This window comes from Silene latifolia, chromosome 4 (assembly GCF_048544455.1).
Source record: "Silene latifolia isolate original U9 population chromosome 4, ASM4854445v1, whole genome shotgun sequence".
Taxonomy (NCBI): Eukaryota; Viridiplantae; Streptophyta; class Magnoliopsida; order Caryophyllales; family Caryophyllaceae; genus Silene; species Silene latifolia.
Window position 1 is genome coordinate 5977265 of NC_133529.1, and position 27593 is coordinate 6004857.

A 27593-nucleotide genomic window follows, 5' to 3' on the forward strand; every position below is an offset into this window, starting at 1 on the left:
AACAACTAAACAAGCTGCCGGCTGTCTATACAAACAGCTTAACTACTGACATTGAGCTTTCTTCAAATGCTATTGAGAACTTTATCAGATCAGGACAACTTTTCTGCTCTGTTGGGACAATCAGTATTCAATTACGCAATTCTGCAGTAAATCAGGCGACTCGGATTATTGACCCCTTAACTAATGACACTAAAGCAGTAAAAAACAATAGGGAAGAAATGTGATGATCAAGGCTTTATAAGTCACCAGTATTATATTTGGCAGTATATGTATACATGAATCGGCTACACCGTAAATATATACAGCTGTAGAAGCAATACATTTCTATACAATCTGCAGGACTGATTGTTCTTTACAATGTGTAGTGTGTACTAATACCAAAAAGAAAAGAAAAAAAATTAACAAAAACCTGGGAGACGCTTTTATCATTCTAGAAAGGCGATCATTAGAAGGATGACCGTCAACTCAACCCAATCAAGATGTTACTCATTGCACGAGCTTTCTGGCAGTTTGATCCCGCCATCATCTGCTTTCACTTCAGAATAACTACTCCCAGGAACATCAATTAGTAGGTCATCATCCTCTCTTTTATCTTCACTTGCTGGTAAACCATGCTCCTATACAAAACCACCCGAGTATTATCAGGACCATCTTAGACAAATGGTCCCTTGGCAATGTGTCAAAATTTAACCTGTTTTCCACTTTCATAGTCCTCGACTCCCTGCTTTGATTTTTATTGAGATCCGATGTCCAAAAAGTATTTTTGAATTTGTTGTTGAGAAAATGTCACTTCCATTGTCTCGATGGGGCCAAAAAACTCGTAAAACATATTTTAGAAAATTATGATTGGGTAAAACATACTTTGTGCGATTTTGCAGACTAATTCCAATCAGTTTTGTTATGATCTTTCAAAGAAGGGAAAATGCTAAAAGAAATACACAATATAATTTTTCAAATTTGAACACGGAAGATGAAGCAGGTGTTACCTTAAGCTTTTTACGACTGTTTTTGATATCTGTCGTGGCCTTTCTAAGTTTCTTTCTGGCCGAGCAACGTTCAGCATGTTGTGCGGCAGTAACATCAGCATGGCATGCCACACATAGTGTCCTCATATTTTCCACCTTGCACTCTCCTGTTATTTATATAAAAAAAAAGTATGGTGAACAGAAAAGTATTAATCAGTGACACATTACCACGGCTGATAAACAACATTCATTATCAGCAGAAAGAGTAAAACAATTCAGACAGACCCTAACACTGGGGTGTTATTGCACCAGAAAGGAATTTTAGGCTGTTTTTAGAATACATATGTGTTCTTTGGTTCTCAATAATGATGGAATAAAACAAAATGGATCCTTAAATTTATACTCAGATAACAGATTGCAAGAGAGAAATCACACCTCCTCCAAGAAAGACAGCGATTTTGTGGTCCGCGTGCCAGGCATTGCCTTCAGTTGGTTCACTAACAAGCTTGTCATGCCTAGAAAGAATCATAAATAACTTCAAATCAGGAGGACAATATTAAAAGCCGCTTAGCAGTGGCCATCTGCATTTTCAAATGCGGCGCATTTGTAATTTGCTGTTGTACAACAAATTGCTAGTTAAGTAGAGGAGAACATTGTAGATCACATTCATGGCTCATGAAGTCGTGAGCAATGAGCCTTCGGAAACTTAGGTCCGTATGATGATTACACCATCTTCAATATCGTTCGTGAGTATAGCTATGCGGATTCACAATTGTAGCTCCTATCACTCATGGCAATTAACAGGAAAGGCAGTTACCTATGTTCCTTAAACATGGCTACAACTCTACAAGTGTCGTATGTGAGACGCCTATTTTGTGGGAAAAGTATAATTGCTCTAAAATGAAATATCAAACTGTGTTATCTTGAATGAAAGACTGCATGTCATGTACACAGCCAAAAACAACGGCCACAACTACACCGAAATTTCAAAACAAATCTAGTGGCATGCCAACTTACAATTTCTTATGCTTGGTTAACTGTGGTGCCTCTCTTTCAATGTATTTTTCACGGTCTTCCTTTGAGAGTGGTTTTAGGTACTGCACAAGCTTGTGGCAGTCCAAGTTACAGTTTGTACAAACACCACGTTCAACTTCAAAAAGTTCCTGAAACACCGTAATGCACAGCTGAAAACAAAAGTACAAGACAGGAAAAGGTCAAATCAGTAAGAGTGGCACAATGGGTATGCAAACCTGGCGAAGGAAGCTGCCACTAGTTCTGGAACGATAATCACCATAACAGGCCAATGAGCAGAAAAGATCAAGAAAATCCTTGGGTTTCTTGGCATTGACACCCCTGAAATCAGAAAGCTGGTTAAAAAATCCTCTTGACTCATGGATCTGACCAGATACAAACAGCCAATACAGGTCGTATCTGTAATGTGCAACTATGCTAAAAAGATACTCACGAGCAAGGATTCTGACAGAGCTTGCATAGAGGTTCATCAGCCAGTGTCCAAAATTGCATGTAAACTTTCTTTTTCTTTCTAGCATCACAAATACAAACATCTTTTACCACAGCATTTAATCGTAGAGGGTAACTTATGTCACATACTGGTGTATGCCTTCTCTTACTCCCTCCCTTCAGTAGCCCCTGTTATCATGCAATCAAAAAAAATCAGTGGATACGTGTTTCTTTACGATAAAAAAAAATAATACACCAACAAGAGAGTCTTAATCCCAATCTGATTTGAAGTCGACCAACATTTAAAATTGTCACGGAAAATAATGAAAAGAAAACTGACAAATAGAAATAGAAAGGAAAGGAAAGAAAAAGCTTATGATAAATGATCAGCATACAAATATAGTAACAAACGTCATAAATATGTGGATGAAAATTATACTCCATAACAGGCAAGAGTCTATCAAACATACATTGCGATCGTGGCCCATGCTTTCAGTGAGACGCAATAGTTCAATGGCTAAAGGTAGCTGCAAAGGCTTTCCAAACAACTTCTTCTGGTCCATGCGCTTTAAGCTCGTCCATTCCTTAATGAAGCTTAGCATAGCATAGTGAAATCCAGAATTCTTTTTGACTAAGTCAGACTCCTTTTCAATGGAATCAACGGTGACCTCCTCTAGTCGGAAATTTTCAGATAGTGACGTCACTCTTGCATCATCTCCATCTTCGCAGGTGCACAAGTGAATTCTTCCAGTATATTGACTCACCTATAACTCAAATAGGAATTAGGAATTTAGGATGTATTCGAATAGTTCTCCTAAAGTTAACTAGACTTCACAGTTACATCAGAATGTATAACCCAGATAAATTAGCCTATCACTGAAAAAGGCAACCATACATTATTAAGCAAAGACATTGGACAACATCTTCATTGGATTTGGCTTCCAAAAAGACATGGATTTTCCTAATCCTGTATTCTATATGCAAGATTGCTTATTGAGGAATATTTCCATCAATAACACATCCTGAGAATAGATGGAACCAAGGGTTGAGAATCCAACCATGAAAGAATCAGGTGCAGGTTCAGGCCTGGCTTTTTGTTTGGTTTTAGTGGGAATGTGATATGGGTCCAGCAGCGGCTAAGGGGATGCAAAAAGATGTGGGGCTCTAAACACGCACCAAGGAAACAACCAGGGTTCATGCTTTCATGGTCCTGGCTTCACGGGTAGCCGAAATTAGGAATCCATGATATAGGTTGTTCAGTGTCAGGCTGGACTGAGCCGGCCGACTGGCCAGCTCTACCTGGGAATCAAGACACAGATGTTGTAACCAAAGCCAGAAATAACAAAACACCACTGTACTAGTTATACACTGGAAAAGTTGAACAAGTGAAGTAATCAGCTGGCATGTCACAGCCACAATTTAGACCATGTTTGGCCTAGCTTTCTAAAGTGTATTTTGCCCAAAAAACACAAATTGGCCAAACACACAATTTTGCGAAAGCTAAAAAGAATTTTTTAGAAGCTAAAAAACCACCATTTTCCCCTTAGAAATAGAAGCACTAAAGCACTTTTAGAAAATTAAACTTGAGAAATAAAAACTTATTTTTCATAAATTAGGCCAAACATGCCCTTAGTCAAACTGCTACCAGTGAGCATGAATGAATCAAGCAGCTCGAAGGTTAGCTTAGATGCTTACCGCAAATCGAAGTGTATCTATTTTTGCTTGGATGTCCCTCTGATCTTGGGTCATATGATCAGACTTGTCATTAGTTAACTTATTAGCAACATCAAACTTATCAGCGTCCTGAATAAAACAACGAACAAGAAATTTCTCTGAAACACATGAAATTTCTAAAGATGGCTTTAAAAGGGCAGAAAATGAAGTCATATTATAGAAATACACAAGATCAACTTCTGCTATGAACACTGATAATAAGATATGGCATCCTCTAAATAAGTCCTTGTTCCATCCCAAGATATGTGCAACAGTGCAAGGAGTCCAAACTAGCACTATGTTGATCTATGTTTATAACTACAGTCTTTCTTCTGCAAATTTTGCAAGTTAATCCCTCCGTTCCTCTCTATTCTCAATTCACCATGACTTCGATTTGCAACATCAAACTTTGCAAAATTTGCAGATTTGCAGCACGGATAAATTTGTCCATTAAGAAAAGAAGTAACAAAAATGTTGAAGGCCACATTGTCAGTAGAGCATGAAATTATTGTAAATAATTCACACACAAAATCAAGCCAGTACGGATTTTTTTTTCCCTGGCTCAGTAGAGTTGTGCAGTATTGATCCTTTAACATTAATATTAGAAAATAGAAAATCGGCAAGATGCTATAATAAAATAACCATAATAAGAATTACCTTGTCATCAGCACAACAATCTGCTGTACCCAGCGGTAAGTTGTCATCTTTATCATGCTCTTCAGAAAGTGGACCAGCATTATCAAAATTAACTCCTTGACAGACATTTGTCTTTCCTAAATGTGAAACGTTGTCAACCTGTCATTGTCATGAAATGTACTCAAGTTGAAGGCTTTTCATAAAATACAGAAATTGAAGAAGTAAAGAACCAAGGATAGATGATTAACCCAAAAAATGTCAACATATCACTCTGCAACTACAATCCCAAAATATGTCGATCTTCTCAATATTCATATTTACTCACAGATCCTATGCTCAAAAAACTGAAATGTCCTTCAAATCCTTCAACTCTAAAAACGGCTGACAGTATGTCTTCAAAAACAACTTACTTAATTCTCATTCCTTGATGTTTATTTTGTTCAATATTCTTAAGATTCACACTTCTAATATATATTCCTCAATTCATAGACAGCAAATATTTACTATACAACATGTCAACATTACCCAAGTGCCTCAAGAGGTCCCACAAATTGCAAGGTAAGGGGGTACACGGCTTTAATCATATGTTAGCAGCACAAAGAGGATGCTTCCGAATGACACAAGATGAACATTGTGTAAAATAACATGGAATGAACGGTGACTAAACTATCAGGACTAGAGTGCCTCCAAAAGCTCCCGACTATGGCTAAGGTAAGATAAGGTAGGTCTCATGCTTAGAGCCTTACCCATGCGTTTAAAACACAAGAAAGTTGTATCTCGAAAACCCGTATGTATAAGAAGCATAGACGTTTAGTAAACCACTTGGTTGTGTGTCTTATGTGGTCCAAATTCATTTCCTTCTTTCTTGTGCAAAATAGAAGAGGGAAGAAATAAGTGAATAGGAGGGAGTATTAGTTTCTTCAATTGAGAATATAATTTAGTATACCAATAAGTAATAATTTTATTATCATATTATCGTTTTTTATAGTTACTATATTTATTTGTGTTCAAAGTTTTAAAACTGACATTAAAAAGTCAAATGAGACGAACGATTTGGAAGCATATGTGATCTCAAAAGAACGAGATCATAAATATTATAGTGCAACCTACTATGTGAAAATCTATGTTCTCGGACTCTTAATAACTTACATACCAGTGTTGGACACTTGACACACAGACATGGGTAGGATACTCAACAATTCATTTCAGACCAAAAACAGGATTCTTTTCATGGGTAGGACACTCAACACTTGGACACACACCCGTGTGGGCCGTGTCGGATACTTCTAACCGAGTCCGCGATAACAGAGGCGGAAGGTATGCTTCTATCCAGAGGATATCGATAACCATTATACCCTTGTAAGTTCATATATAATCATTTTTTTCCAATTTAGTAAGTTAAATGTTAAACCAATAACAGTCTCATTTTAGTCTCAAATAATAAGCAAACTGGAAGGAGTATATGAATGAAAATAAATGATAAATCAAAAAAACCTCTCAACAATTTGGCAATTTATATTGATCACCACATATCCAACTTATATTGTTGTATTAGATTTCTTAAAGCTTGTGCAAAACCGTAATGAAAAATAGTTGTGAATGAAACGGAGAATCTAAAGACCACATGAAAAATATATTTGTGAAATCACACCAAATGGGTAATTGTCGGAAGGAAACAATAGAAAAAATTACCGCAAACCCTCTGATTGCATCGTATTTGCCATCTACGGTAGAGGAAACACGTTGCACACTATTATTCAACCTTCGCCAGCGTGATTCATCAGATGTATCCTAGAACGTGAAAATGATTCAGCTTGTCAAATACTAAATTTAGAAATACTCTTTTAGATATTGAAAGGTTGGTTATAGAGAAGAGAATACAACCTTTGCACAAAAGATATAAATGTTGACAGCTTTGGTTTGTCCTCGTCTATGTGCCCTATCCTCAGCCTACAAAAGTAGCATGAGTGGTAAGTTGCATGAGTGAAATACATGAAAACAGATTTCTTTGTCAAGACTCCAGGGCTACAAAAAAACAAATTGCTATGAATAGAACTATAAAGGAAAACAAAAGGGTTTGTTAGATAACTTATCCGCTAAAAAAGTAGCCCTATTCTTTTGGCCCCGAAACTTTCTAAAGTGAACTGAACGGATCTAAACTTACGTTATAGGACCGGACAGGACCTGGACTTAGAACTTATAGGGCCTGAACTGAACTAAAACCAGTTACAAACTTATGCTAGAGATCCACAGATTTCTGGCTAAGCAATCATGGTCAAAGGTTTGCTGCATAAGGCAATAAGCACGACAGGGACTGAAAAACTAGTAAATTTTCAGCAAAAACATATAAGAAAGAAAAAATCGTACATGGCCAATACTACATTAGCCACTTAAAGACAACGAAAACAACATCAGACCCTTCATCCCAAAATGAGCTGATAAACTACTTAAAGATCATAAGATAAATAATACAGATCAGTATTCAAGTGCCTTAATATATCAGTCAAACCTAAAAAACTTTGGCTAACAAGAATCAAAGTGATGTTAAATAAAGACACAGCTATAAAAATGTAGCAGGTGTGCTTCCCCCCTAGGAATCTAGCCATCCTTCCTGTCAAAGCCCTCCCCGTTGATATGCAAGAATAAACTCAATGGAAGCCATACTACATGGACTACCCGTATTGTGATCATGACACAAACACACAGCATGGTAGGCTATTTTATGATAATAATTACTAATTAGTAGAAGTTTCAACATACGTTTTGCGTTCACTTCAATGGAATATAGCAGTTTTTACATACAAATCGTTAGTATTTGCGCTTACAGCAAATAGGGTAAAAACTGTGTTGTCTTAATCATGTTATAATTAATATAACAACTTCTCAAAGCAACCAGACCTGCTGCAAGGAAGTTGGGTCCTTGGGTAGCTCCAAAAAGACAACATTGTGAGCCACTGAAAGATCTAGTCCTGCATAGCCAACTTGAATGCCAATTATTGCAATCTTGACCTAAAAAAAGTTCACAGTATGGTAACAGTAACGATGCGAGTCAGTAACTCCACCATAAGTCAATCCACCACACTCAAAAATAGTACAAAAAAAATCAGGTTGGGCAGAGTCTTTAGATTTCCGGCAAGAAGTCAAAATTAGAAACATAACTTGAAAGTAAAATAGTCATCTAAAGAGAGATAGACGTAAACTATTAACTTATTTTTTAGTTGAATGTAAATAATTTACAATAATAGGTGGTTCATCCCCTCAATTACGAGCGCAGCATACGAATCTGTTCTAATTCTGCTTGTGGGAGGGAACATATGCCAGCTTATTGGAAGTAATTCATAAATAAGAGAGATCCTATAGCACGATTTACAGTAAGTATAGTAAAAATGCCAAAACCCCTTACCCCATTTGTGGAGCTCTTGAGGGATGAGGGACTAGGGTAATGTTGTCTGCAGTAACCACTCTAAAGCTATAACTAGCATTAGAATAGTCCTACAATGGAAAGAGGGTGCTGGAAGGAACGAGTGTTTGAAAGCTGAAGGAGACACATAGACAGCATAAAGCAAAAACACAAACAATAGATTATCAAGCAAGCATTAAATGAAGAGAGGGCGCATTTTTACCTCCTTTGATGACTGGAATGACTTCACTGCAGATTGCCGGTCACAATCAAGAACATTACCATCAATGCGTACAAAACCAACGCCTTTATTACAAAGGAACCCCTGCAGTTGAGAAACACACTCTAAGAGAGAAAATACAGAAGTGTATGCACACAAAACAGTTTAGCAAAAATGAAACCAATTTTTTTTTAGAAAAAAAAAAGACATACATTTTTACATTTTGCCAAGATATGGAGAAATTACAAGATGTCGCTGGAAGAGAGTAAAACTACTTCAATCCCTTTGTATAAGAACAAATGTGACGTCAAAGATTGTGTAATTTCAAACTTAATGAGTCATACTACAAAACCATGGGAATGAGTGCGCACAGACACGAAAAGAGTTTGTGAACGAACATCTCAAAGAACCAATTTGGATTTATGCAAATATGATCGGCTATGGAGGCACTTTATCTTATAAAACTAACAAAATAAAATTAACAGGACAATAACACTTCACACATAATTTTACATTTTCTATGTTCTGCTAAATATATAAACATCATCTAAGACAGGTTCAGTTACATAGGCAACAACAACACAACAACAACACTAACACTCCAGTGCCATGCACCTGTAAATTGCGGGGTAAGGGAGGTCAGATGTATGCAACCTTAACCATTGTGGTAGCAACACAAAAGGCTGTTTCCGAATGACCCAGGATGAAAATTGCATCGATGACTGCAACAGAGTACCGCTACTTCACAAGAGGAGAAGCGTTGCCACTTTAGCGAGCCATTTAAATTTATTGCATTATAATCCAGAACCAAAGAGTAATGAGTCTTTGGCTCCATTGGAAATATGGAAACCGAAAGTAAGTTATACATATGGAGACAAAATCTGGAATATAGAGATTTTACGTTGAGCAAGAACAAGACCAAATATGTAGAGTGTAAGTTAGGCGGTCACTTTTTTCGACATCTAAGAATCTAAGATAGATCATGCAAAAGATGAATAATTGGATGGTTTATGTTGCTCATAGTATCATGGAAGGTTGGTTGAAGTGGAAGATTGCCATGAATTTTCGAAAGGGAAATTCTAGCACACAACAATTAGAGGGACAATGTTGTATTGCATTGAATGTTGGTCCGTGAATCAATGTCGCTTTCATAACATGAATGTTGCAAAAATGCAGATGCTACGTAGCTATGGTGGATGGGTAGCCATACAAGAACGGATCAACTACAGAATGAGGTGACGAGAGAGAAAGATTTGCATCAATAGAGAAATCTTCAGTTTACTATTGTGATTTTCACCGTCTCCACTTTATCATTATTGTTCCATCTCAGACTTTATGATTCTGATTAATATTACCCAACAACAAATCGTGTTGTCGATCATCAAGCCCATAAACCACACAATTACGCTAATTACAGAGGATTATTGGTACAGATAAGAAGTGTGACGAATAAATTTCCCACCTGTAATTTATCAAGCACTTTGAGATGGTGAGCAAATATTATCATTTTATGAGAACTGGCATCCACCTCCACATTAACTGAGTCGTCTGCTTCAGTAAAAATTGGGTGAAGGGAAAGCCACTCAAGCGCCCCAGAGACCTTGGCAATACCAAGCACTTGATCAGAAAGCTCTTCTTGACATCTACGTGTTCCATTGCCTGCAGAATATGGATACATACTTCAGTTTATACAATTACATAAAACACTGTAGATTTGCTTTTACTGGTCTCAAAACCTGTTACATGTTGCTCATAAGTAAATATGACGAACTATGCAAGAAACGGATAAAAAACAAATCTGATATTGATAGCTTGAACCATTGTTATGATAAATCACTGTGTCAAAACTAAAGTGTGATTTTATTCAAAACAAATTAATGTTTCCAAGGAAATGCAAGCACTAAATTCAATGCTATTGATGGGAAAGCATAAAAACACAACAATTCCATGCAGTGGAACTGTAATTCCCTCAGCTAGCTTCAGTTTCATCTGCACAGTAGGATGATTAGCAGCTATGCTACTCTGACTTGGGTATGAGTGTTTGACACGGATACATATCCAAGAGTAGGACTTGGCATGACTAGAATTTTAGGCACAGAGACCTCGTCTTAAAAAAGCAAAAATACACTTTTAAATTTGAAATAGTTTTGTGATAACGCTGACATTACAACCAGAAAAATTGCATGCAGGGACACAATACTAGAGTCGAGACACCCTTTCCTAAAATACACTAGCCAAGTAGTCATCTAGCATGTCGTGGTCGATAGAAAGGTAAACTGTCTACCTCTGCATTGTCCATCTCTACATTCAACATATGCACTATTTGCAGCAATGCTCGTGTTCAGATATTCTAAATATGAAATAAGTCATAAAGAGCTATACATCGATATATACAAACAGCCTCCATAATTGCATAATTAAAGCTCCCATAGGAGCATGATCAGCTGATCATATCTCGCGATGAGCAACCTTGGCCTGGTTCTATACACAGCGACAGGAATTTATACTGTTAGAGTGTTAGAAATGACACATTGGAAGATATAATAGTGGCCTCTTAAAGAGCACATTCAAGAGAAAAGGTTCTAAATCTCAAATGTGAAAGTATACCATATTCATCATCTTCTTCACAAGCATCAATGGTGGACAAAGGCTCTCCCTGGGCTGCAACAACATTCCTTGCAAAAGTGACATCTGATTTTTTCAACGTCAGCATAATGATTTGTCGACGTTTCGGTGGTAGCTGAACCAATAAATGCTCCTTCAACCGTCGTATCTAGACAATGTCAGAAAACATATGTAACTCTAGATGTTGAGCAATATGATGTTCACTTCAAACGGAAATTATGTGAAAGATATAGTCACAAAATCAAATAGCAAAAAAGTCGCCTACAGCCTAAAAGATACTCGTACAAATTAAGTTTCTAATCATTTAACCCAATCATATTCTAACTTTCAAGCTTCAAGAACACAATTTCGAGTTTCCCACTTGTTCCAGACTTGATGATAAAGTCATAACTTCTTTACGAGTGAGGATCCTCTCCATTACTTGCAAAGAAATGAACGTCCCGGATTAAATTTCGTAACGATCTAGTGGTTGTAGTTGTTTCATAAAAGTAATGTTTTACTGAATGGAGAGAAAAACTATATTAAAATATGAGTTAGAACATCAAAATTTCAGACAAAACCAGTACATTCAAGAATAGGACCCATACAGTCAACCAGAGAGATAGACTTAAATTTGTGATTAGTTATTCTCAAGTGTCTTATCATTGAAGGTGCAACATAAACATCTCCAAGACAGCAGCAATAGTCTATGAAAACTGCAGACCATCAAATAGAAAATGACAACTTCATTCTTTCATTGGACTGAACTATAACTGAGAAAATTAGCAAGAGCAAGTAATCCATGGTCAAACAGAGAAATGAGGAGGTGTACCATAACAGTTTGTCTAAGTAACACATTCAGCTCCTCCAAACGGGTACCCCTTGAGAAGTCCTGCAATGAATAAACAAGAATATATAAGGTTCAGCTTATTATCTAGAGTCTAGACTGGTAAAAAAAATAGTGGCAAGCAAGTTTGGAATCGAGACTAGCTTGAGTTTATGGAAGAGAACAAAATGCAAATATTGCTTTTTTTCTCTGTGCTGAACTCAATGGAATCAATTCCTATTCAAACTACTTTGTGCTCAGTGTATGAAGCGCTGTTTGGAACACATATGTTCCTTATATTGAATGTGTGTGTTGATAGTATGATACTAATGATCTAGACTAGAGAGTTTCAAGATTTTCCGTCCGGGTTCAACTTGTGTCTGGCGGATTATCCCTCTCTAGCACTAGTTCACAAGTTGCTTGAGCTTACATTCTTGAAGCGATATAAGACAATGATAGACATCAAAGTCCAGCTAAAAGAAATGGATGATGAAACATTGACCTAGCCTCTTCAGCTGTTAACTTAGCCTATTGTGTGGCCCGGGCTCCCCTTTCTCTCTTCTTAGCCTCAGTTGGATGGCCTCTCAGACCAACTAGAGAACTAACAAAAAGAGGTGGTAACCACATGTGAGCACAAGCTTAAGAAATTCCCATGTCCTGTTAATTGTCGAGCTTCTTTTATTATAACTAACCCTAACAAAGGATGGAGCAGCAAATTTCTTTGTTGAAGGATGTAATGCTTACCATGAACGAATTCCCTTGGGAATCCTTCATAAGTTTCATGGAACAATAAGTTTTCGCAAAGTCAAACTTGTTTTTCCCCAGTAGTCCAGGCCTAGAAGGAAGAATATCATATTAGTAAAGAAAAGAACAGGGGTGTATTCAAGCAAAAACTAATCCCACATTAACTTACCATAACATATCTATTTGATGAAAGATGTCGAAAGGTCTATGATCACCTAGCAAGAACTTCACCATTAAAACGTTTACTGCAACTGACAGTAACATGAATACAACAAACGAAAAATAATTCATGCAACCTTGACAATGATGGTGTTCCTGACAGCAGAATTATCCGCTTTGTCTGAGATGCCACATCAAGAACAGCTTTTATCTATCACAAAAGAAAATAATATAGTTCAGATGAAAATTATGAAACAATGGACGTCAGTAAATCAACATGACAACAATTCTGCTTTTAGGTCCAACCGTCCAAGGGATGAGGAGTAAGACTAAAGTACATATGAAAATGAGATTGAAACAAAATAAAGAGCTATAAGTTGTCAATCACCCACTTTGCAGTAACTTTCAGCAAAATACTCGTGTGAAAAGCATGAGAACCTCAACCCCATCTCCCCACCCACCCAAAATCCAGAAGCACAAACATGAACTGATGAGAATTCTAGTATGAATTTTATCAGTGGTTTTGCGCTTGTCAAACAAGCTGTCTTCTCAATGGCCAGAATACTCTTAATTTTATATGTGAAGTGTGTCATTTTAGCCATAAAGCTAATAGGCTAACTGCAGGAACAATTATCAAAAATAAAAGCTGGAGCTACAAAAATAACATCATAACTTCTTTTGGTACATGTCACGGCTTGGTAAACTACAATCAAATATTGTGGCATTAAAGCTTTAGAAACAGATGGAGCCAGAATGATTTACCTCTCCTGGCTCTGATTTCTTCTTTGAACATCTAATATGATGTGATTCATCAATTATCAAGACAGCCCATTTCAACTGCAGCATGCTCTCTCGCAAGCGATGAAGCATTGTATAGGAAATTACCACAATTTTTGGACACCTTTTCAAATGCACAGGATTGTTCTGGCGCCCAAACACTGAAGCAAAAATGGCGTAAGTTTGGTACACATAGAGTCAAGTAAGATTAATACGGGCTCTTAGAGTCTATAGTGCAAACAGCTGAGACAGACGTTTTCTATAGTTTACACTTAAGTGGTTATAAAACATGGAGGTATGATGGCCTCTGAACGTTCTAAATTAACCTACAAATGTCAACTAAGGGCTCTAAACTTGTTTTATGAAGTAATGGGGAGATGAAGGTTGTAAGTTGAAAATAACTTGCATCATTTTACTAGGTAAAATATGGACCCTTGGATGACAATTTTAAGTAAATATGGACCGTCCATTTCTGGTATAAGGGCACCTTGAAGGAAAGCAAAACAGAAAACTGATGAGAAAATGAGTTTTTGGTGTCATTCCTTATCATCCTCGTTCCTCAGAAGAGTTCAGACAGCACATGAAAAAAATGTTTGTTTATCGACAGCTTTGTAGTTTTCACTTTGTAAGTAGATCAATTGTCCTAGACTTTTATGTAGCAACTGCTAAACATTTATAATATTCTACCAAAAAGAAAACTGGTGAGAAAATAACAATGCGCAAAGTTACAGGTGGCATGAAGGTTACAACAGAAAATATATCTAGTTACAAGGCAATTAGATTGCTTGGTAAGGAACTTGAGTCTCATAAATCAACATTAAAGTTAATAAGATTTCAATATGAGAGCTATATATGAAGAGACCAAGTTAGTAGAACTTTTTTGGCATATGGGAAATGTCCTTAATAACAATCAAAACCGAAGCATGACGCCAAGGCGTTAAATCGCTGAAGCAAAGACACCATGTATAGAACACGCCCAAACTTTTCAGGTAGAGTCTACCATAGGTGAGAAAATTTTATACTTCTTACAAAGAAATGAGGTGTCTCCCTAGGCCCTAATTATCCAAATACTGAAATACACTGTCTCGGGCCTTCCGCTTAGAAAAAATACAAGCAAGAAAAGATAAAAAGACACATGAGAAATAGCAGAAAATTACTGGCTAATGAACTGATAGTTAATAATCATCAAGAAACAATACCAAGATGGATATCAGCTGGCAAATAAGATGGAAGCCAACGCTCTAATTCTTCTGCCCAAGTATAGCGCAATATAGCAGGGCAAACAACTAGTATCGAACCTTCGTCAGAAAAGCAACTTGCTATAGCAATGGCCTGAAACCAACAACAACAACATCAGAGCCTTAATCCCAAAATGATTTGGGGTCGGCTGACATGAATCATCCTTTAGAACCATCCATAGGTGAACGTACACCTCAAAATGCGAATAGAAAAGGGAAAATGAAAAATAAAAGGGGAGCGAAAATGTAATGGAAAGTCAAGATAAATTTACAGGTTTTAAAATCGAATTTCAGATTTCTGTTATAAAAACTTAAAAAGTAAAATATATAAGAAAGTGGGATTAAGGCTCTGATGTTGTTGTTGTTGTTGTCATTATAACACACTCTAACCATGCTCTAACCATGTCCTCTTCCATGGCCTGAAACCAAAATGAAAAAAATAATTCAACACACTCTAACCATGTTCTCTTCCATCGGTAGAGCTGCTCTACAAATTCTTATTCAGAAACCAGATATAACATTAGAAATTCTACCTTAATTCGAGCAAAGAAAAACAACCGCTGGGAGCTTAGAAAGAAATAAGATAAAGGCATGGCATTTGGTAACAGCACGAAATCAATAGCCAATGAAATTAATGTGTATAATGATGAAAGCGTCGAAGGAGAATATGGTTTTCCCACACACCATCGTTCATTTGAATAGATATTTATTTATATCATTATAATGTACTATTGTACTAGCAGCTTTTTGCACTGAAAGAAAAGTTGCTAACAAAATTGAAACAGAATCTAGTATATCTTGAAAGTGGTGGTGAACTAAATGGCTCAAACATGGAAAAAGAACAGGACATTGAAACTCAAAATCAGAAAAACGACAGTGAACTCGAAAAAAAAAAAAAGCCAGCATCACCTGAAGAGTCTTGCCAAGCCCCATCTCATCAGCGATTAGACACCGACCACCCCTTTGCAACCCAAACTTTAGTCCCTCATGCTGAAAGGGTAGAAGTGTTGTCAATAACTTTCTTGGCAATTTATGCATCAACTCCTCAACCTTCTCATCAGGTAAATGCTCAGGCCTGCACGGTAGCCATCGCCCCATATTGAAAGAATGAAATAGCTTCGCGACCACATTATAAGTTGTCCAAGGGATTTCTTCCACTTCAATGTCCTTATAGTTTTTTAAGCATTTAACTACCGCTTCATAATCTCTAAGCTTATATACAGAGGCATCCCCACCACCATGGAGTTGTGTATAATGCAGCAACGAAACCTATGAAAACAAATTATATTGCAATAAGTGCGTACTATAGGCGGTTTAAGCTTAAATACAGAAACAAATTCTACTTAAATTAACAACCTTCACACTACATCCTCCTCCTCCTCCTCATACTCAAATGGCTATCGCGTAAAACATAGAGATTGGCAAAAGAAAAGAGAAATACTTCTCCTTTACCTATATTAAATACTCCTATCTTAGATCACAATAAAAAATTACTTGAACCTCATGTCACCCACAAAATTTTATCAAGTCTTTGAAGTTTTCAAACATCATGGCACTTAAATGTACTCCCTCCGTGCCAATCATTTGTTTGCGTTCTCTATTCTTTATGAGAGGTATTTTAATCAAAGATAAACAAATGATTGAGACGGATGGAGTAGTTAATTCAACAATCACTACATCAAAATTATTAGGATATTAAAGTATTGATTGGACCTCAAACATCACCTTAGGGTTTAGATTGAGATTGTTCATTCAACAAAAACTAATTTTTCCCATTTAACAATTGCACATTCTCATCACAAATACCCCCTTCCTCTCAATTATTTATTTACTTTATATCGAGTAATTCTTTGTGAGCAGTAATTTAATCAAAGCTAAACAAATGATTGGGACGGAGGGAGTTACAAAATATAAATTCAAACACTAGAATCGCAAACCAAAACGAAAAATTCAAGAATACCCAAATCACTTACATTAGAAAGACAATCATTTAGTACACTAAAGCAATGATCTTGACCCGGAAACGAAACCCCAGGAATAGAGTAAGGGGTAATGGAGAAGGAATCAGGAGCGCAGATTTCGAGGCGAACCCGGAATTTAGAAGGCAAAAGGGTATCTTGTTTCGGAATCGAATTAGAATTATCGATGAGTTTTCTGCACTTGAATTGCCTCCAATGTGGATTTAAATCAGGGTTTTGAAAATGTTGTTGTTGTTGTTGTTGTTGTTGTTGTTGGGATGATAAGAATGCTTTCCGCTTGGCTAAGGCACGAGCACGGTTGGCTTCAATGATAAGCTTTTGTTGTTCAGTGAGTTCTGGAGATGGTGGTGAAGGTTCTTCCGCCATGGAAATGGAATTGGAGTTTTCAAGGGTTTTTAGCGGGGAAAGGAGCTCTGTTTAATTTTCAAGTTTCAATTGAGTGGCTTTACTAGTGTGCTTTCGTAATTGTTGGTTAAGGCCAGAATAATAGGAAGAGGATTCGAACTCGTTACCTCCGTTCTAAGACCTCTTCGATTTTCGTACATCTTCTAGGGATGGCAGTGGGTCGGGGACCCGACCCAGACCCTAAGGGTCGGACCTTAATGGGTTGGGTATGGGTCTCATTTTTTCAGACCCAATGGGTATGGGTCAGGTATGGGTCTTAAGAAAATATTTTCGATCCGGGTCCGGGTCTAAAGCCTCTTTCTCTTCCCTCATCCCATAAAGTGATAAAACTCAACCAAACTCTTCTGACAATACCACCACTCCACCACTGACACAAGAAAACCACCACCATAGCACTGATACGCGACCGACAACCACCTCTCTAATAGACGGCGACCGACAACCACCATTAACGGCAGCCAGCGACGGTCATATGGAGACGGCTATCAAGTATGGTGTTGATTTTTGGGTTCCGAGTTTGATTTTTTCACATGTATTTGGACCTAAAATTAATTTAGGTCTTCCTTATCTTTCTTAATCTTTTTGGTATGTATATTGGATTTGGTAGTGTACAATAGAGATTAATAAACTCATAATGTTAAAGTAGTATAGTATGAATTTTTTTTTAATATTATAGACCTCATAGCTGTTAATCCTGTTACTAAAGTGACTGAAACTCGGACCCGCGGGTAGATCCAGACCCTACCCTTACCCATAGGGTCCGGGTATGGTCCTCAAATTTTAGACCATTGCGGGTCTGGGTCGGGTACGGGTCCAAAGGGAAAATCTCGGGTCCGGGTCCGGGTCTAGGTGGACTCTACCCAGACCCTACCTATTGCCATCCCTAACTCCTTCCATTCAACTCCAAATACTACATTTTTTTAGAGTCGTTTAGTTGCATGTAGGAATTTGTATTGCCTAGAAGTCATAAAACACATGATTTAGAATTCATGTGAATTAGAAAATATTGTTTGGTTGCCATGTAAAAATTACAATTCATATAGGCATTCTCACTTATATAAGGGATCTAGGTAAGCTACTTCCTCAAGAGAAATTGGAATTCATGGGAACTCCCAATTCATGTAAATTGAGGCAACCAAACATTAGGCCAATTTTGCAATTCACATGAATTTAAATTCATGTGTTGTTTAGTGGGTAACCAAACGACCCTTTTTTTTTTATGTTATTCATAAATGAAGAGTATCTTTAAGAAAATATATGGTTATGTGGGATCTTGTTTGATTCACCTTTAACAATACCACCCTTAACAGTACAATAAGAACACGAATTTTTATATTTTTTCACAATGTAAAACTAAAGATATTACGTTACAAATCGTGCATTGGCAAACGTGTAAAAGAAAAATGTTGTGTTTAGAGTTGAATAGAGGTAATAATTGTTTGTGGTGGACTGGTGGTACAACTTTCATTCTTCAAAAAAAATGTAGGCCGTTGAGTTTGATTACCTGTTTTGACACAAAGACCAAGAAATGGAGACCATTTGTGCGGATTATTAGTGGATGAGAAATTGACAAGTGGACGATGTCGATAACTAGTAGCGGATTGAGACAAATTTCTTTGTGGGTTTCCATGAAAATATAATACCTATTTCTAAATAAATATAAATTTATGCTATTTTTACCTAAGAATTGGACCACAATACGAGTATTAGCGATAACATATATAGGACATACAATAACAAAAACTAGGTTTAAGCATTAGTTAAATTGGAAAATATTCAATCAACTAGGTTTGAGTATTAGTTAAATTGAAAAACTAGGTTTGAACATTGGTCTACTTTAGTTTGCTTTTAGAAGTTCACTTCAAAGATTAGATTTTCTACCCTGTTCTTTTAAACTGAAACTGTTTGAACTGAACTAAATTTAATGGAGTTGAATTGAACTGAAATGAATTTATTGGAGCTTAACTAAACTGGATTATTGAAATAAGAATTCATTTGTGAAAAGAAGAACTTAACTGAATTGAATTGAAATGAGCTGCAATTAAGTCCTAAAGAACAGGGATACGAGTAATAGTAACTTCTTTACTTATGATGATTGATCCCTATATATGTATTGTTATTTTGTTTGGGGATCTAGATATAGTTATACGTTAATGATAACTCGCTAAACCATGTCTTATCTTTTTATCATTAATTCAAAATCACTAAATAGGCGTTATGAATGAACCCTCCTCAATACAGACAGGGTTAGCAAGAAGAGATAGAGATTTTTCAGGATAACATGTAATTTTATAAAATCTTTTACCATTTTTATGGGGTGTGCAGCTCTTAACTAGCTCATAATCCTTTGTATCACGTCTTGAAATCGCTTGTAGTGGTCAATTTGATCCTCTTCTTTTTCATATGGATAATAGTATAATACTACTTGAATAAGCCTGGTCAATGATGATGATCACCTTTTCATTAATGCGATTCGTCCTCTTATGCTCCATTGTAATAACCTTATTAGCAGCGAAAATTGGGTGGTTGGCTAATTAGCGGTCTCAGAACATCCATACTGTATTACTGTGTATCTCGATACTTTGAGACAATCTTCGAGAGGATATTGTAGAAGTTTATTTTTCTTGCTTAGCTTCCAGTTATATTATTTCATTTTTAGCGTAAGTCCCGTCATTATACCAAAAAAAAAAACACTTGTATCGATTCACAAAAAATTATAATTAGCTACTTCTGTAGTTTAGGCAATCTTTCTTTATCTGACAAAAAAAAAAAAAATATATTATAATTTGTCTTCTTATTGGAAAATCAAAACATCAAGTTGAAATTCAAGCTTGTGATGATCATAACGGTGACAATGTTTCCCGTACCAGATCTTAAAATATTATGTACAATCATGATAACAATAGTTAAGCTAGCTCAATTCATAATCAATAAACTTAAATACTCCGTGTAAATTTATCACATCTAAATAATACCCTTTCAAATTGTCATGATAGCACATTATTTAACCAGGCGAAATCATCCGGATTTGAGCTGCCTAGGATCACTAAGGCAGTAAAGTTATTCCTCATGGTTTTAACACTATTGCATTTCTAGGGCTCGAACACGAAACCACTGGTTAAGCTAAAACAACCCCTTGCCAGTTAATCTAAGTGTTAATTGCTTATGAGTATGTGATAAGCATGTTTTACGAATAAAATGGCTATGTCCGTCCTAAATAAGGTTATGGGTATTTAACCAAGGAGCCCAATAAGTAGACATCAAAATCAAGAGGGGTAGACTAATGAGTGTGAAAGGACCAAGTCAGTAAAGGCCGTGCAGCAGCCTCCTACCCTAATTAAGAGTTCAACAAGTCATCAAGGGGGACACAAGAACATTGCATGGTCCATACAGCCTTAAAATTTGATGTTGATAACCTAGGGCCCCTAAGCCAAAAAAATCAAAAATCAATAATTAATATACAACTAATTTGTAATTTTGAATTTTCACTCCCTAAGACATTAAAAATTACTAGATTTTTTAACATCGCAAGAAATAATAAAAAGCCGACAGATCTCATGTATATTGTGGAAATAAAATTGAAATAACATTCATTAAACTTGGATGGTAAGCTGTGATATAGTATCATAACCACTCTGATTATGACATTTTTCAAAGTTATCACGACCACATATGAGGTGATATTTTATGCTAATTATACAATGACTTGTTTCATGAAGAAAACAAAAAACCGACGTTTAATACTGTAACCACGTACAATGACAGGTCTTAGAGTAAAAGAGAAGGGGGACTGATGTTTAAACTATTGACTTCATGCGTTAATTTTTAACTCAATCATTTGAGCTAAGAGGGCTGGATAATATTTTTACACTGAAATATGAAAAATCAACGGAAGTCAGACCCCCTCCCGACATAACTAAAGTCCTTCACTGACCACATATGTAATACATGAGCAAGCACATAGACCCCTCAAATCTTCTTAAGATAGATATGTGCAACCCCTTATTTAACATACCTCCTCATTGGTTTACCACATATTGAGTACTAAAATCATTCTAAAACAAACTAAAATTAGTAAGATACCCAAAAGACAAATAAAGTTCCAGCTATCATACAGAAAAAAGAGAGAAAAGAAAAAGCAAAGGAGGAGAAGAAATAATGAGTCATTGTATTGTAACAAGTGGGAATCTTAGGAAGCAAAGACATGAGCTTATTATAAACCAAGTAGATGAGACTAACAGATCTTCTCACGTGGACTTCTTAGACTCTCATGCTCATTCTTTGTTGCAGCAACCTCAACATATTACCTTCTCTCAAACTGTTCCAATGTATGCATTTTCTTTCTTTACTTCCGACTCCCCCTTATCCTGCAATTTGCAAGAGCCAGTGAGGCACTGGGGTAATGTTGTTTTTGTTGTTGTTGTTATAGTAGTAACAGTCACTTTCCTTGTATGTGAACGACCTCTAGTTCTACAAGGATAAAGTTGCGTACATCTAAACCGCTGACACCCTGTTGGCTGTTGCAGGGTGTCGTGTAGCAGGCACGACATAGATGGGTTGGTATGGTTTTGTTTACGAATACATGGTCTTGTACATTCCTTTCCATACTAAAGTGTGTGTGCAGGGTACAATTCTTAATGCAGTTTTCGTCATGGGTTTTTAACACAAGGGCAAGATTACGTACATCTGATGCCCTTTACCTCGCCATAGGCGAAAGGTTGTGGAGACAGTTGAATAATGTTGTTAGTGTTGTAGGAATAATGGTTAGATATCCACTTTACTGATATATATAAGCATCTGTCTGATTTTCACCCTTTTATGGTAGAATCATGTCTCTACATGAATCTCTACCAATCTACCACTAAGCAGTCCTTCAAATCGAATCAAATTATTGAGTGATTTTCGGGATGTACCCCGAGTTCTTAAAGGTTGAAATTGATAGTCTTGTCTTCCTAATTTGGCAAAAGGGTTGTGAGTGAGTTTCTAATCAGCTTCCAAGAAGGGATATCTTATGAAGTTTCGAATCAGTTAGGTTTTCTGTCACTGTCAATGTTAATGGCCTAAAGTTTGGTATGCATTAAATTTGCAGGTCCAATTTTGAGGTAACAGAGCTCACATGGGAAAATGGACAGCTGGCCATGCATGAACTAGGAGGGATTTTCCCTTCTCCAATCTCGGCCACGTCCTTTCCGCCAAAAGCCACATGGGAAGGTGACGGTGGTGGTGCGGTCGGTGACACGCTAGAGTCCATAGTTCATCAAGCAGCCTATTGCAGCAAACAAGCCCCAAATTTAATACCTGCAATACAGCAAGCAGGTCAGAACATAGAACATGTTGGATCAGTTGTGGCATCATGTGGCGGTAAATGGGCCGAGAAACCTGGCCAAGTACAGAAATCTGGCCCATATCCTCCCCAAGGATCGGTGAAGAAGCGGACGCGCTCAGAGACTGAGCATCGTGGTTTGCCAAACGACCATGAAAGTGCGTGCGCTAGCGCAAACGCTGCATTTTCTATGGAAAATAATGACAACACTATGATGACATGGTCTTTGGAGTCACCTAGGAGTAGCATAAGGACCAAGACAACCTATGACGACGATTCTGCTGGCCAAGATGGATCGGTACATCAATCTTCTTTCACTTAGAATTCTTTTTTCTGCCTGCTTCACAACTTTTGACTGTAAAAAGTAAAAACTAATGATAAATATAGAAAGATATCACTAAATAACTTACCTTGCCTGTTTTGACTGTGTAATTCTTGTCGAAGACTAAGACAGACATCCTCAGAAGAGGAAAATACAGATTTCTGAACCATGTAATGCTTGAAACTATAATTATGCATCAGTTACTAGACTATCCGGCATAGGCAGGAGCGCAGATGATGTATTTATCCCCAGCTTTGTCTTGTGGGTAATATGTAATTCTTTTGTGACTCAGGAGAACCAAGAGGAAGAACGAGAGGCTAAAGGAGAAACGGGTCGGTCCTACACAACGAGAAAAGGGCGGGCAGCTGCTGTTCATAATCAGTCTGAAAGGGTAACATTCATTAAAATTCCTGACTAATTAGCTACGTCTCTCTTAAGGAAACCACTTTCAATTCCATGTAGGAAAATTCACAATAGAACATTCAATGCTTAATGCAAGAAATAATATGTGACACAGGAGCGAATTCAGCATTTCTGACTAACATTTTCATTTACAGAGACGAAGAGACAGGATTAACCAAAAGATGAAAGCTCTGCAAAAGCTAGTTCCGAATGCAAGCAAGGTGAAAGCAATAACTAAATTTATGTATATCAACTATATTGTACTATGAAACAGTCTCTTGTAAGGTGATTTTACACTAAGATATTGTAAAACCGAAAGTTACTTACCCAAGAATCCCATAAATAAACTTTATAGCAACTACTTCTAAAAGAGTAGTCAGGTACTTTCGGTTTTACTATATTGTGTTTCAATATACTCATTTTTAAAAGGAGTTCAAAATTGAAACAGACAGATAAAGCATCAATGTTGGATGAGGTGATAGAGTACCTAAAACAGCTTCAAGGACAATTGCAGATGATGAGCCATGCAGGTTTTATGCCCCAGGTTATGATGCCTCTAGGGATGCAGCAACATTTACATCAGATGTCTCTCTTTGCTAGAATGGGAATGAGTGCTAGCCTTGGTATGGGGATTGGAATGCTCGAGTCACCAGCATCGCAGCCAATCCCGTCAATGACGCTACATCCCAATTCTGCCTCGACAATTGTGCCACCAGGCTTTGTTGTCCCCCAAACGATTGTTGCCAACCAAAAAACAGTTTCCGATCCTGGAACTAGCAGTTCAGCTCATCTGCAGGACTCCTACAATACCCTTCTGGCACAGGCAAGTAAAGCATTGTATCCCACTGGTCTCAAAAGTTCAAACTAGTACAGTAGTACTCCTTCCTATTCAAAACAGAAAGAAAAATGCAAGTTTTTTTTCCTAATTTGGAAATTAATCCAGAAAGGAAATGATATGCCCTAATGAATCAACCCGAAAAGGTAAAATGATAAGTTTTCTGAATCGGAGGGAGCAATATGAAACTTTTGAGCCGATATGATATGATCCATACTCGACTCAAATGATCCATTTGCCAAGTCTACTTCTGTAATTGATGTTCATAAGATTTCTTCACGGTTATAAATTTTTATCAATGCTCACTAATATATTCCATTATGAATTTCTTTGCAGTCAATGAATTTAGAGCTGTACAATAAGATAGCAGCATTACAGAAGCAGCAGCAAACACAAGCACAACCAACAAATCATCGATTACAACAGCCAAATAACCATGTTCAATAATGCTCAGATTGTAATTTATGATAAAGAGGCTTCTTAGTTACTCGAATGCAGTTTTGGTAAATGTAAATGCTTTAGGATATAGATAGCATTTTCCTCCTCGAATATACTCTATGTCATTTATCAGCATATCTCTGCAATATGCAACTATGCAAGGTATTCTATTTGAACGATGAATATAATAACAAAACTGGAATAAAAGTTGAATTAAATTCATTTTCAGTAAATTTCATTGAACTCAATATAGTTTAGTACAATTCTTGTCAGTAAATTACATTATTCAGTTCGGTAAAATTCAGTTCAGTTTAGTTACGCTCTATTTACAATTAGTTTAGTCCCATACAGTTACGGTACATTTCAAACCTTCCCTGTCACTGAATCACTGCACAATACCTACTGCAATAATGCAAGTTGCAACCATGCAACCAGACAGTTTACCTGATATATTGACAGATAATAGATCAAGTAGCCTGAACAGTCATACAATGTGGAAAAACAAGGACAGAATAAAGACAAAGTGAGAAAGTTACAGCTCTAGAGAATACATAAATTGAGCAGTACAAGTAATTAAGTTATCATTCAAATAGTTTCAGATTTTCACTCCAGAGAATCAAGAAAAAAATTCAGAAAATCTTCCACAAAACAGGTTTACATCATTACTTCTGTAAACTAGAGCCTAAATTTTGACTCGGCCTAAATGGCCCGAACATGAAAAAGATTGAGTCACACTTGACCCAGAGGGGTATTTTGAACCGACAAAGCCAGAACACGATAAGACTCGACACGAGTCACCTGATTGCCACTATTGTGCAAACCTATTATAACTATATTCAAAATATTAGAAAGTCTATCCAAATCTTAGAAGTTTTCATGAAAAATTGAAAAGCATACACACTTTTTTAGTGGGTATAAAGGCTGGAAAAACTTAAAGTCAGATCATTTCTCAAATTCAAGGACAAACTTTACAAGTACAGAAAGAGAGGTGGTTGGAGCATCACATCCTATAGCAAGTTGGTGGACCAAAAACATTAAAGCAAAATACAAAGGAGGATAAGAGAATCCATTTCAAAGCATAGCATATAAAACCCAACTTAGCCAAACAGTTGTACACCACAATTTTGATATGCTCATCATATAAGTGGGGCCATAATGATTGTATCTTGAAATACAGTATTAATTAAATTTCATGTACTTACTCCCTTGTCTCGGCCATTTGTTTACATTTTTCTTGTGACAGAGGATTTTAATCAAATGTAAAACAAATGATTGGGACGGAAGGAGTACAAGTCTCGAAATATACACTGGTATTTATGAATTTGGTGATGTCTACAAGACTACAACAGTAAAAAATTAAAGGCAACAGTTGAACTTCATGTATAGAAAAGAAAAATACAGAGATTATGACCTGTTTAGGCTGTATTGCTGCATGGCCTTTTCTTGGTTGTGGAAGCACCAGATCATTGTTCTGCAACACTCAGATTGTCGATGATCATGTAATCGGATAAACAGAAAGTAATAAGAGTATATACCCGATTAAGGATCATAAATTATTGGGGTCCATGGCAAAAAAAAGTCCGCGTTTTAAGGATCATTAAAGTTCCTTAATCTTCCATGAAACAATGTCCTTCAATTAAAGGCATAAATTAGCAACTACAGTAACAGACTTAAAGTAGCTCTCAGCCGAAAAACATTGATAAGATGTGAATTAGTATACACAATAACTGCCAAAAAATGTACTTCCTCTATTAGAAGTAATTTACTGAGTACTACCCTCATCACAAATATATTGCCTCCATCTGACATTGATGGTCAACCGAAGTCAGTTTTAAATACTCCGAATCAGTTTGTCCGAATATAAATAGAGACAACGTAAATGTTGTCAGATTTGAATTACCAAGACACATTTTGATATCGATGATAGTTTTGAGATCATTTAAACTGTCAAAGTCAAATGAGGACAATATACATGGGATGCAGAATATATATACGAGTAAGTAGAAATACTTCTCTTATTCTCCGATTTCTCTCCTAAAATTTCAACACTCGTCTTTGACCTATGGAAGTACATGTTATAGTAGATGAGTACACATGAAGAGAAACAAAGAAGATGCTCTGGCAGTATTCTGGAGCAAGGCTGCCTATTTATGTCCTACAAGGCTACAATTGTTAATCCTCACATGTTCAATCCCATACCAAACAACCTATCAGGTTCAAGTCCCTTGCAAAAATTCAAAAAAAAAAAAAAAAAAAAGAACTTCATTCTGATATGTTCCCAATGTCAACAGTTCGATAGTTGACAAACTTATACGAGACGGCCTTACATGTATGTCCGACCCGTTAAGTATATGATTATTAAATGACGAATACAATGTTTTGGGTCGGTCTCAAATGTGAGACACTTAGACCATCTCATACTATACTCAGAATGACAGAACATGATCTTATCCAAACCGAGTTGATTAAAACCGCAGTCTGCAATGACCGAAATGCATTGGTTACTTGGTCAGGATATAAGGTCTCTAAATGTCTACCTTTTTGTATGCAATATTTGTAAACAAACAAATATGTCCAAAACAACATGACCAATTCTAATTATTAAGCTATCTCTCTACATTGAATCATTCTTCAATATCTGACAGGCTGGAACAGCACCTGAGCAACTGTAACCTCAATTATCAGAGTATGACAACTCTCACCTAATGTTTATGGGTCTCCAGTTTCTGTATAAACTATTTCTAATGGTTTTAAGGTTTAATACTTTACTCAAGTCCAGTAAAGCAGGAACCTGTCTAGGCAACAAGCCAACAAATGCTTGGTGTCTAAACTCTACCAGATGATCATATTTGAAGTCATTTCCTTTCGTGTCTCAACGATCATGGTATTAAATTTTGACAGACACTCTGTTGCAAGACTTGCAACAGTAAAAAAAGTTTCGAAGATCACCATGTCCTCATTTTAATGCCTTATTTAGCCAGATCACGGTGCAATGACTGAAATCATCCCGTGCAGTAGAGTCTAATAGCAAGGCTAAACTGAGATTAATATCATGTCCAAGAGTAAAAAAATGTTCTTTTAAGTTTATGGAGGGCTACTCATGATTTGATGATGCTAGGTAGGTAATTATTTTCTTCCAAATTATT

At 36.6% G+C, this 27593-nt stretch overlaps 2 protein-coding genes across 2 annotated transcripts; one reads left to right on the forward strand and one right to left on the reverse strand.

Moving 5' to 3' along the window:
- Positions 1-210: 210 nt before the first annotated feature.
- On the reverse strand, positions 211-17179 carry LOC141652718 (uncharacterized). Its single transcript, XM_074460308.1, has 23 exons — positions 16717-17179; positions 15653-16012; positions 14705-14837; positions 13491-13666; positions 12866-12939; positions 12739-12774; positions 12570-12660; positions 11832-11891; positions 11003-11168; positions 9858-10054; positions 8399-8500; positions 7674-7784; positions 6660-6725; positions 6468-6566; positions 4797-4934; positions 4122-4229; positions 2897-3190; positions 2431-2615; positions 2216-2318; positions 1983-2128; positions 1401-1480; positions 987-1132; positions 211-617 (listed from the first exon to the last, which is right to left on the reverse strand). The coding sequence occupies exons 1-23, from the start codon at positions 17086-17088 to the stop codon at positions 483-485; spliced, it is 3378 nt and encodes a 1125-aa protein (XP_074316409.1). The 5' UTR covers positions 17089-17179; the 3' UTR covers positions 211-482.
- A 3991-nt stretch (positions 17180-21170) lies between these two features.
- LOC141652722 (transcription factor PIF7-like) lies at positions 21171-24579 on the forward strand. Its single transcript, XM_074460314.1, has 6 exons — positions 21171-21455; positions 22217-22748; positions 23065-23163; positions 23330-23395; positions 23623-23997; positions 24346-24579. The coding sequence occupies exons 1-6, from the start codon at positions 21286-21288 to the stop codon at positions 24454-24456; spliced, it is 1353 nt and encodes a 450-aa protein (XP_074316415.1). The 5' UTR covers positions 21171-21285; the 3' UTR covers positions 24457-24579.
- Positions 24580-27593: the final 3014 nt, after the last annotated feature.

Excerpts from the sequence above, each read along its gene's own strand:
- LOC141652718 (XM_074460308.1), bottom strand. The coding sequence starts at position 17,088 with ATGGCGGAAGAACCTTCACCACCATCTCCAGAACTCACTGAACAACAA. Across the intron at positions 14,838-15,652 it reads GGCTTGGCAAGACTCTTCAG|GCCATTGCTATAGCAAGTTG; the intron begins GTGATGCTGGCT and ends TGTTGGTTTCAG. Across the intron at positions 4,230-4,796 it reads ATTGTTGTGCTGATGACAAG|GACGCTGATAAGTTTGATGT; the intron begins GTAATTCTTATT and ends TGTTTTATTCAG.
- LOC141652722 (XM_074460314.1), top strand. The coding sequence starts at position 21,286 with ATGAGTCATTGTATTGTAACAAGTGGGAATCTTAGGAAGCAAAGACAT. Across the intron at positions 22,749-23,064 it reads CTGCTGGCCAAGATGGATCG|GAGAACCAAGAGGAAGAACG; the intron begins GTACATCAATCT and ends TTTGTGACTCAG. Across the intron at positions 23,396-23,622 it reads TAGTTCCGAATGCAAGCAAG|ACAGATAAAGCATCAATGTT; the intron begins GTGAAAGCAATA and ends AAATTGAAACAG.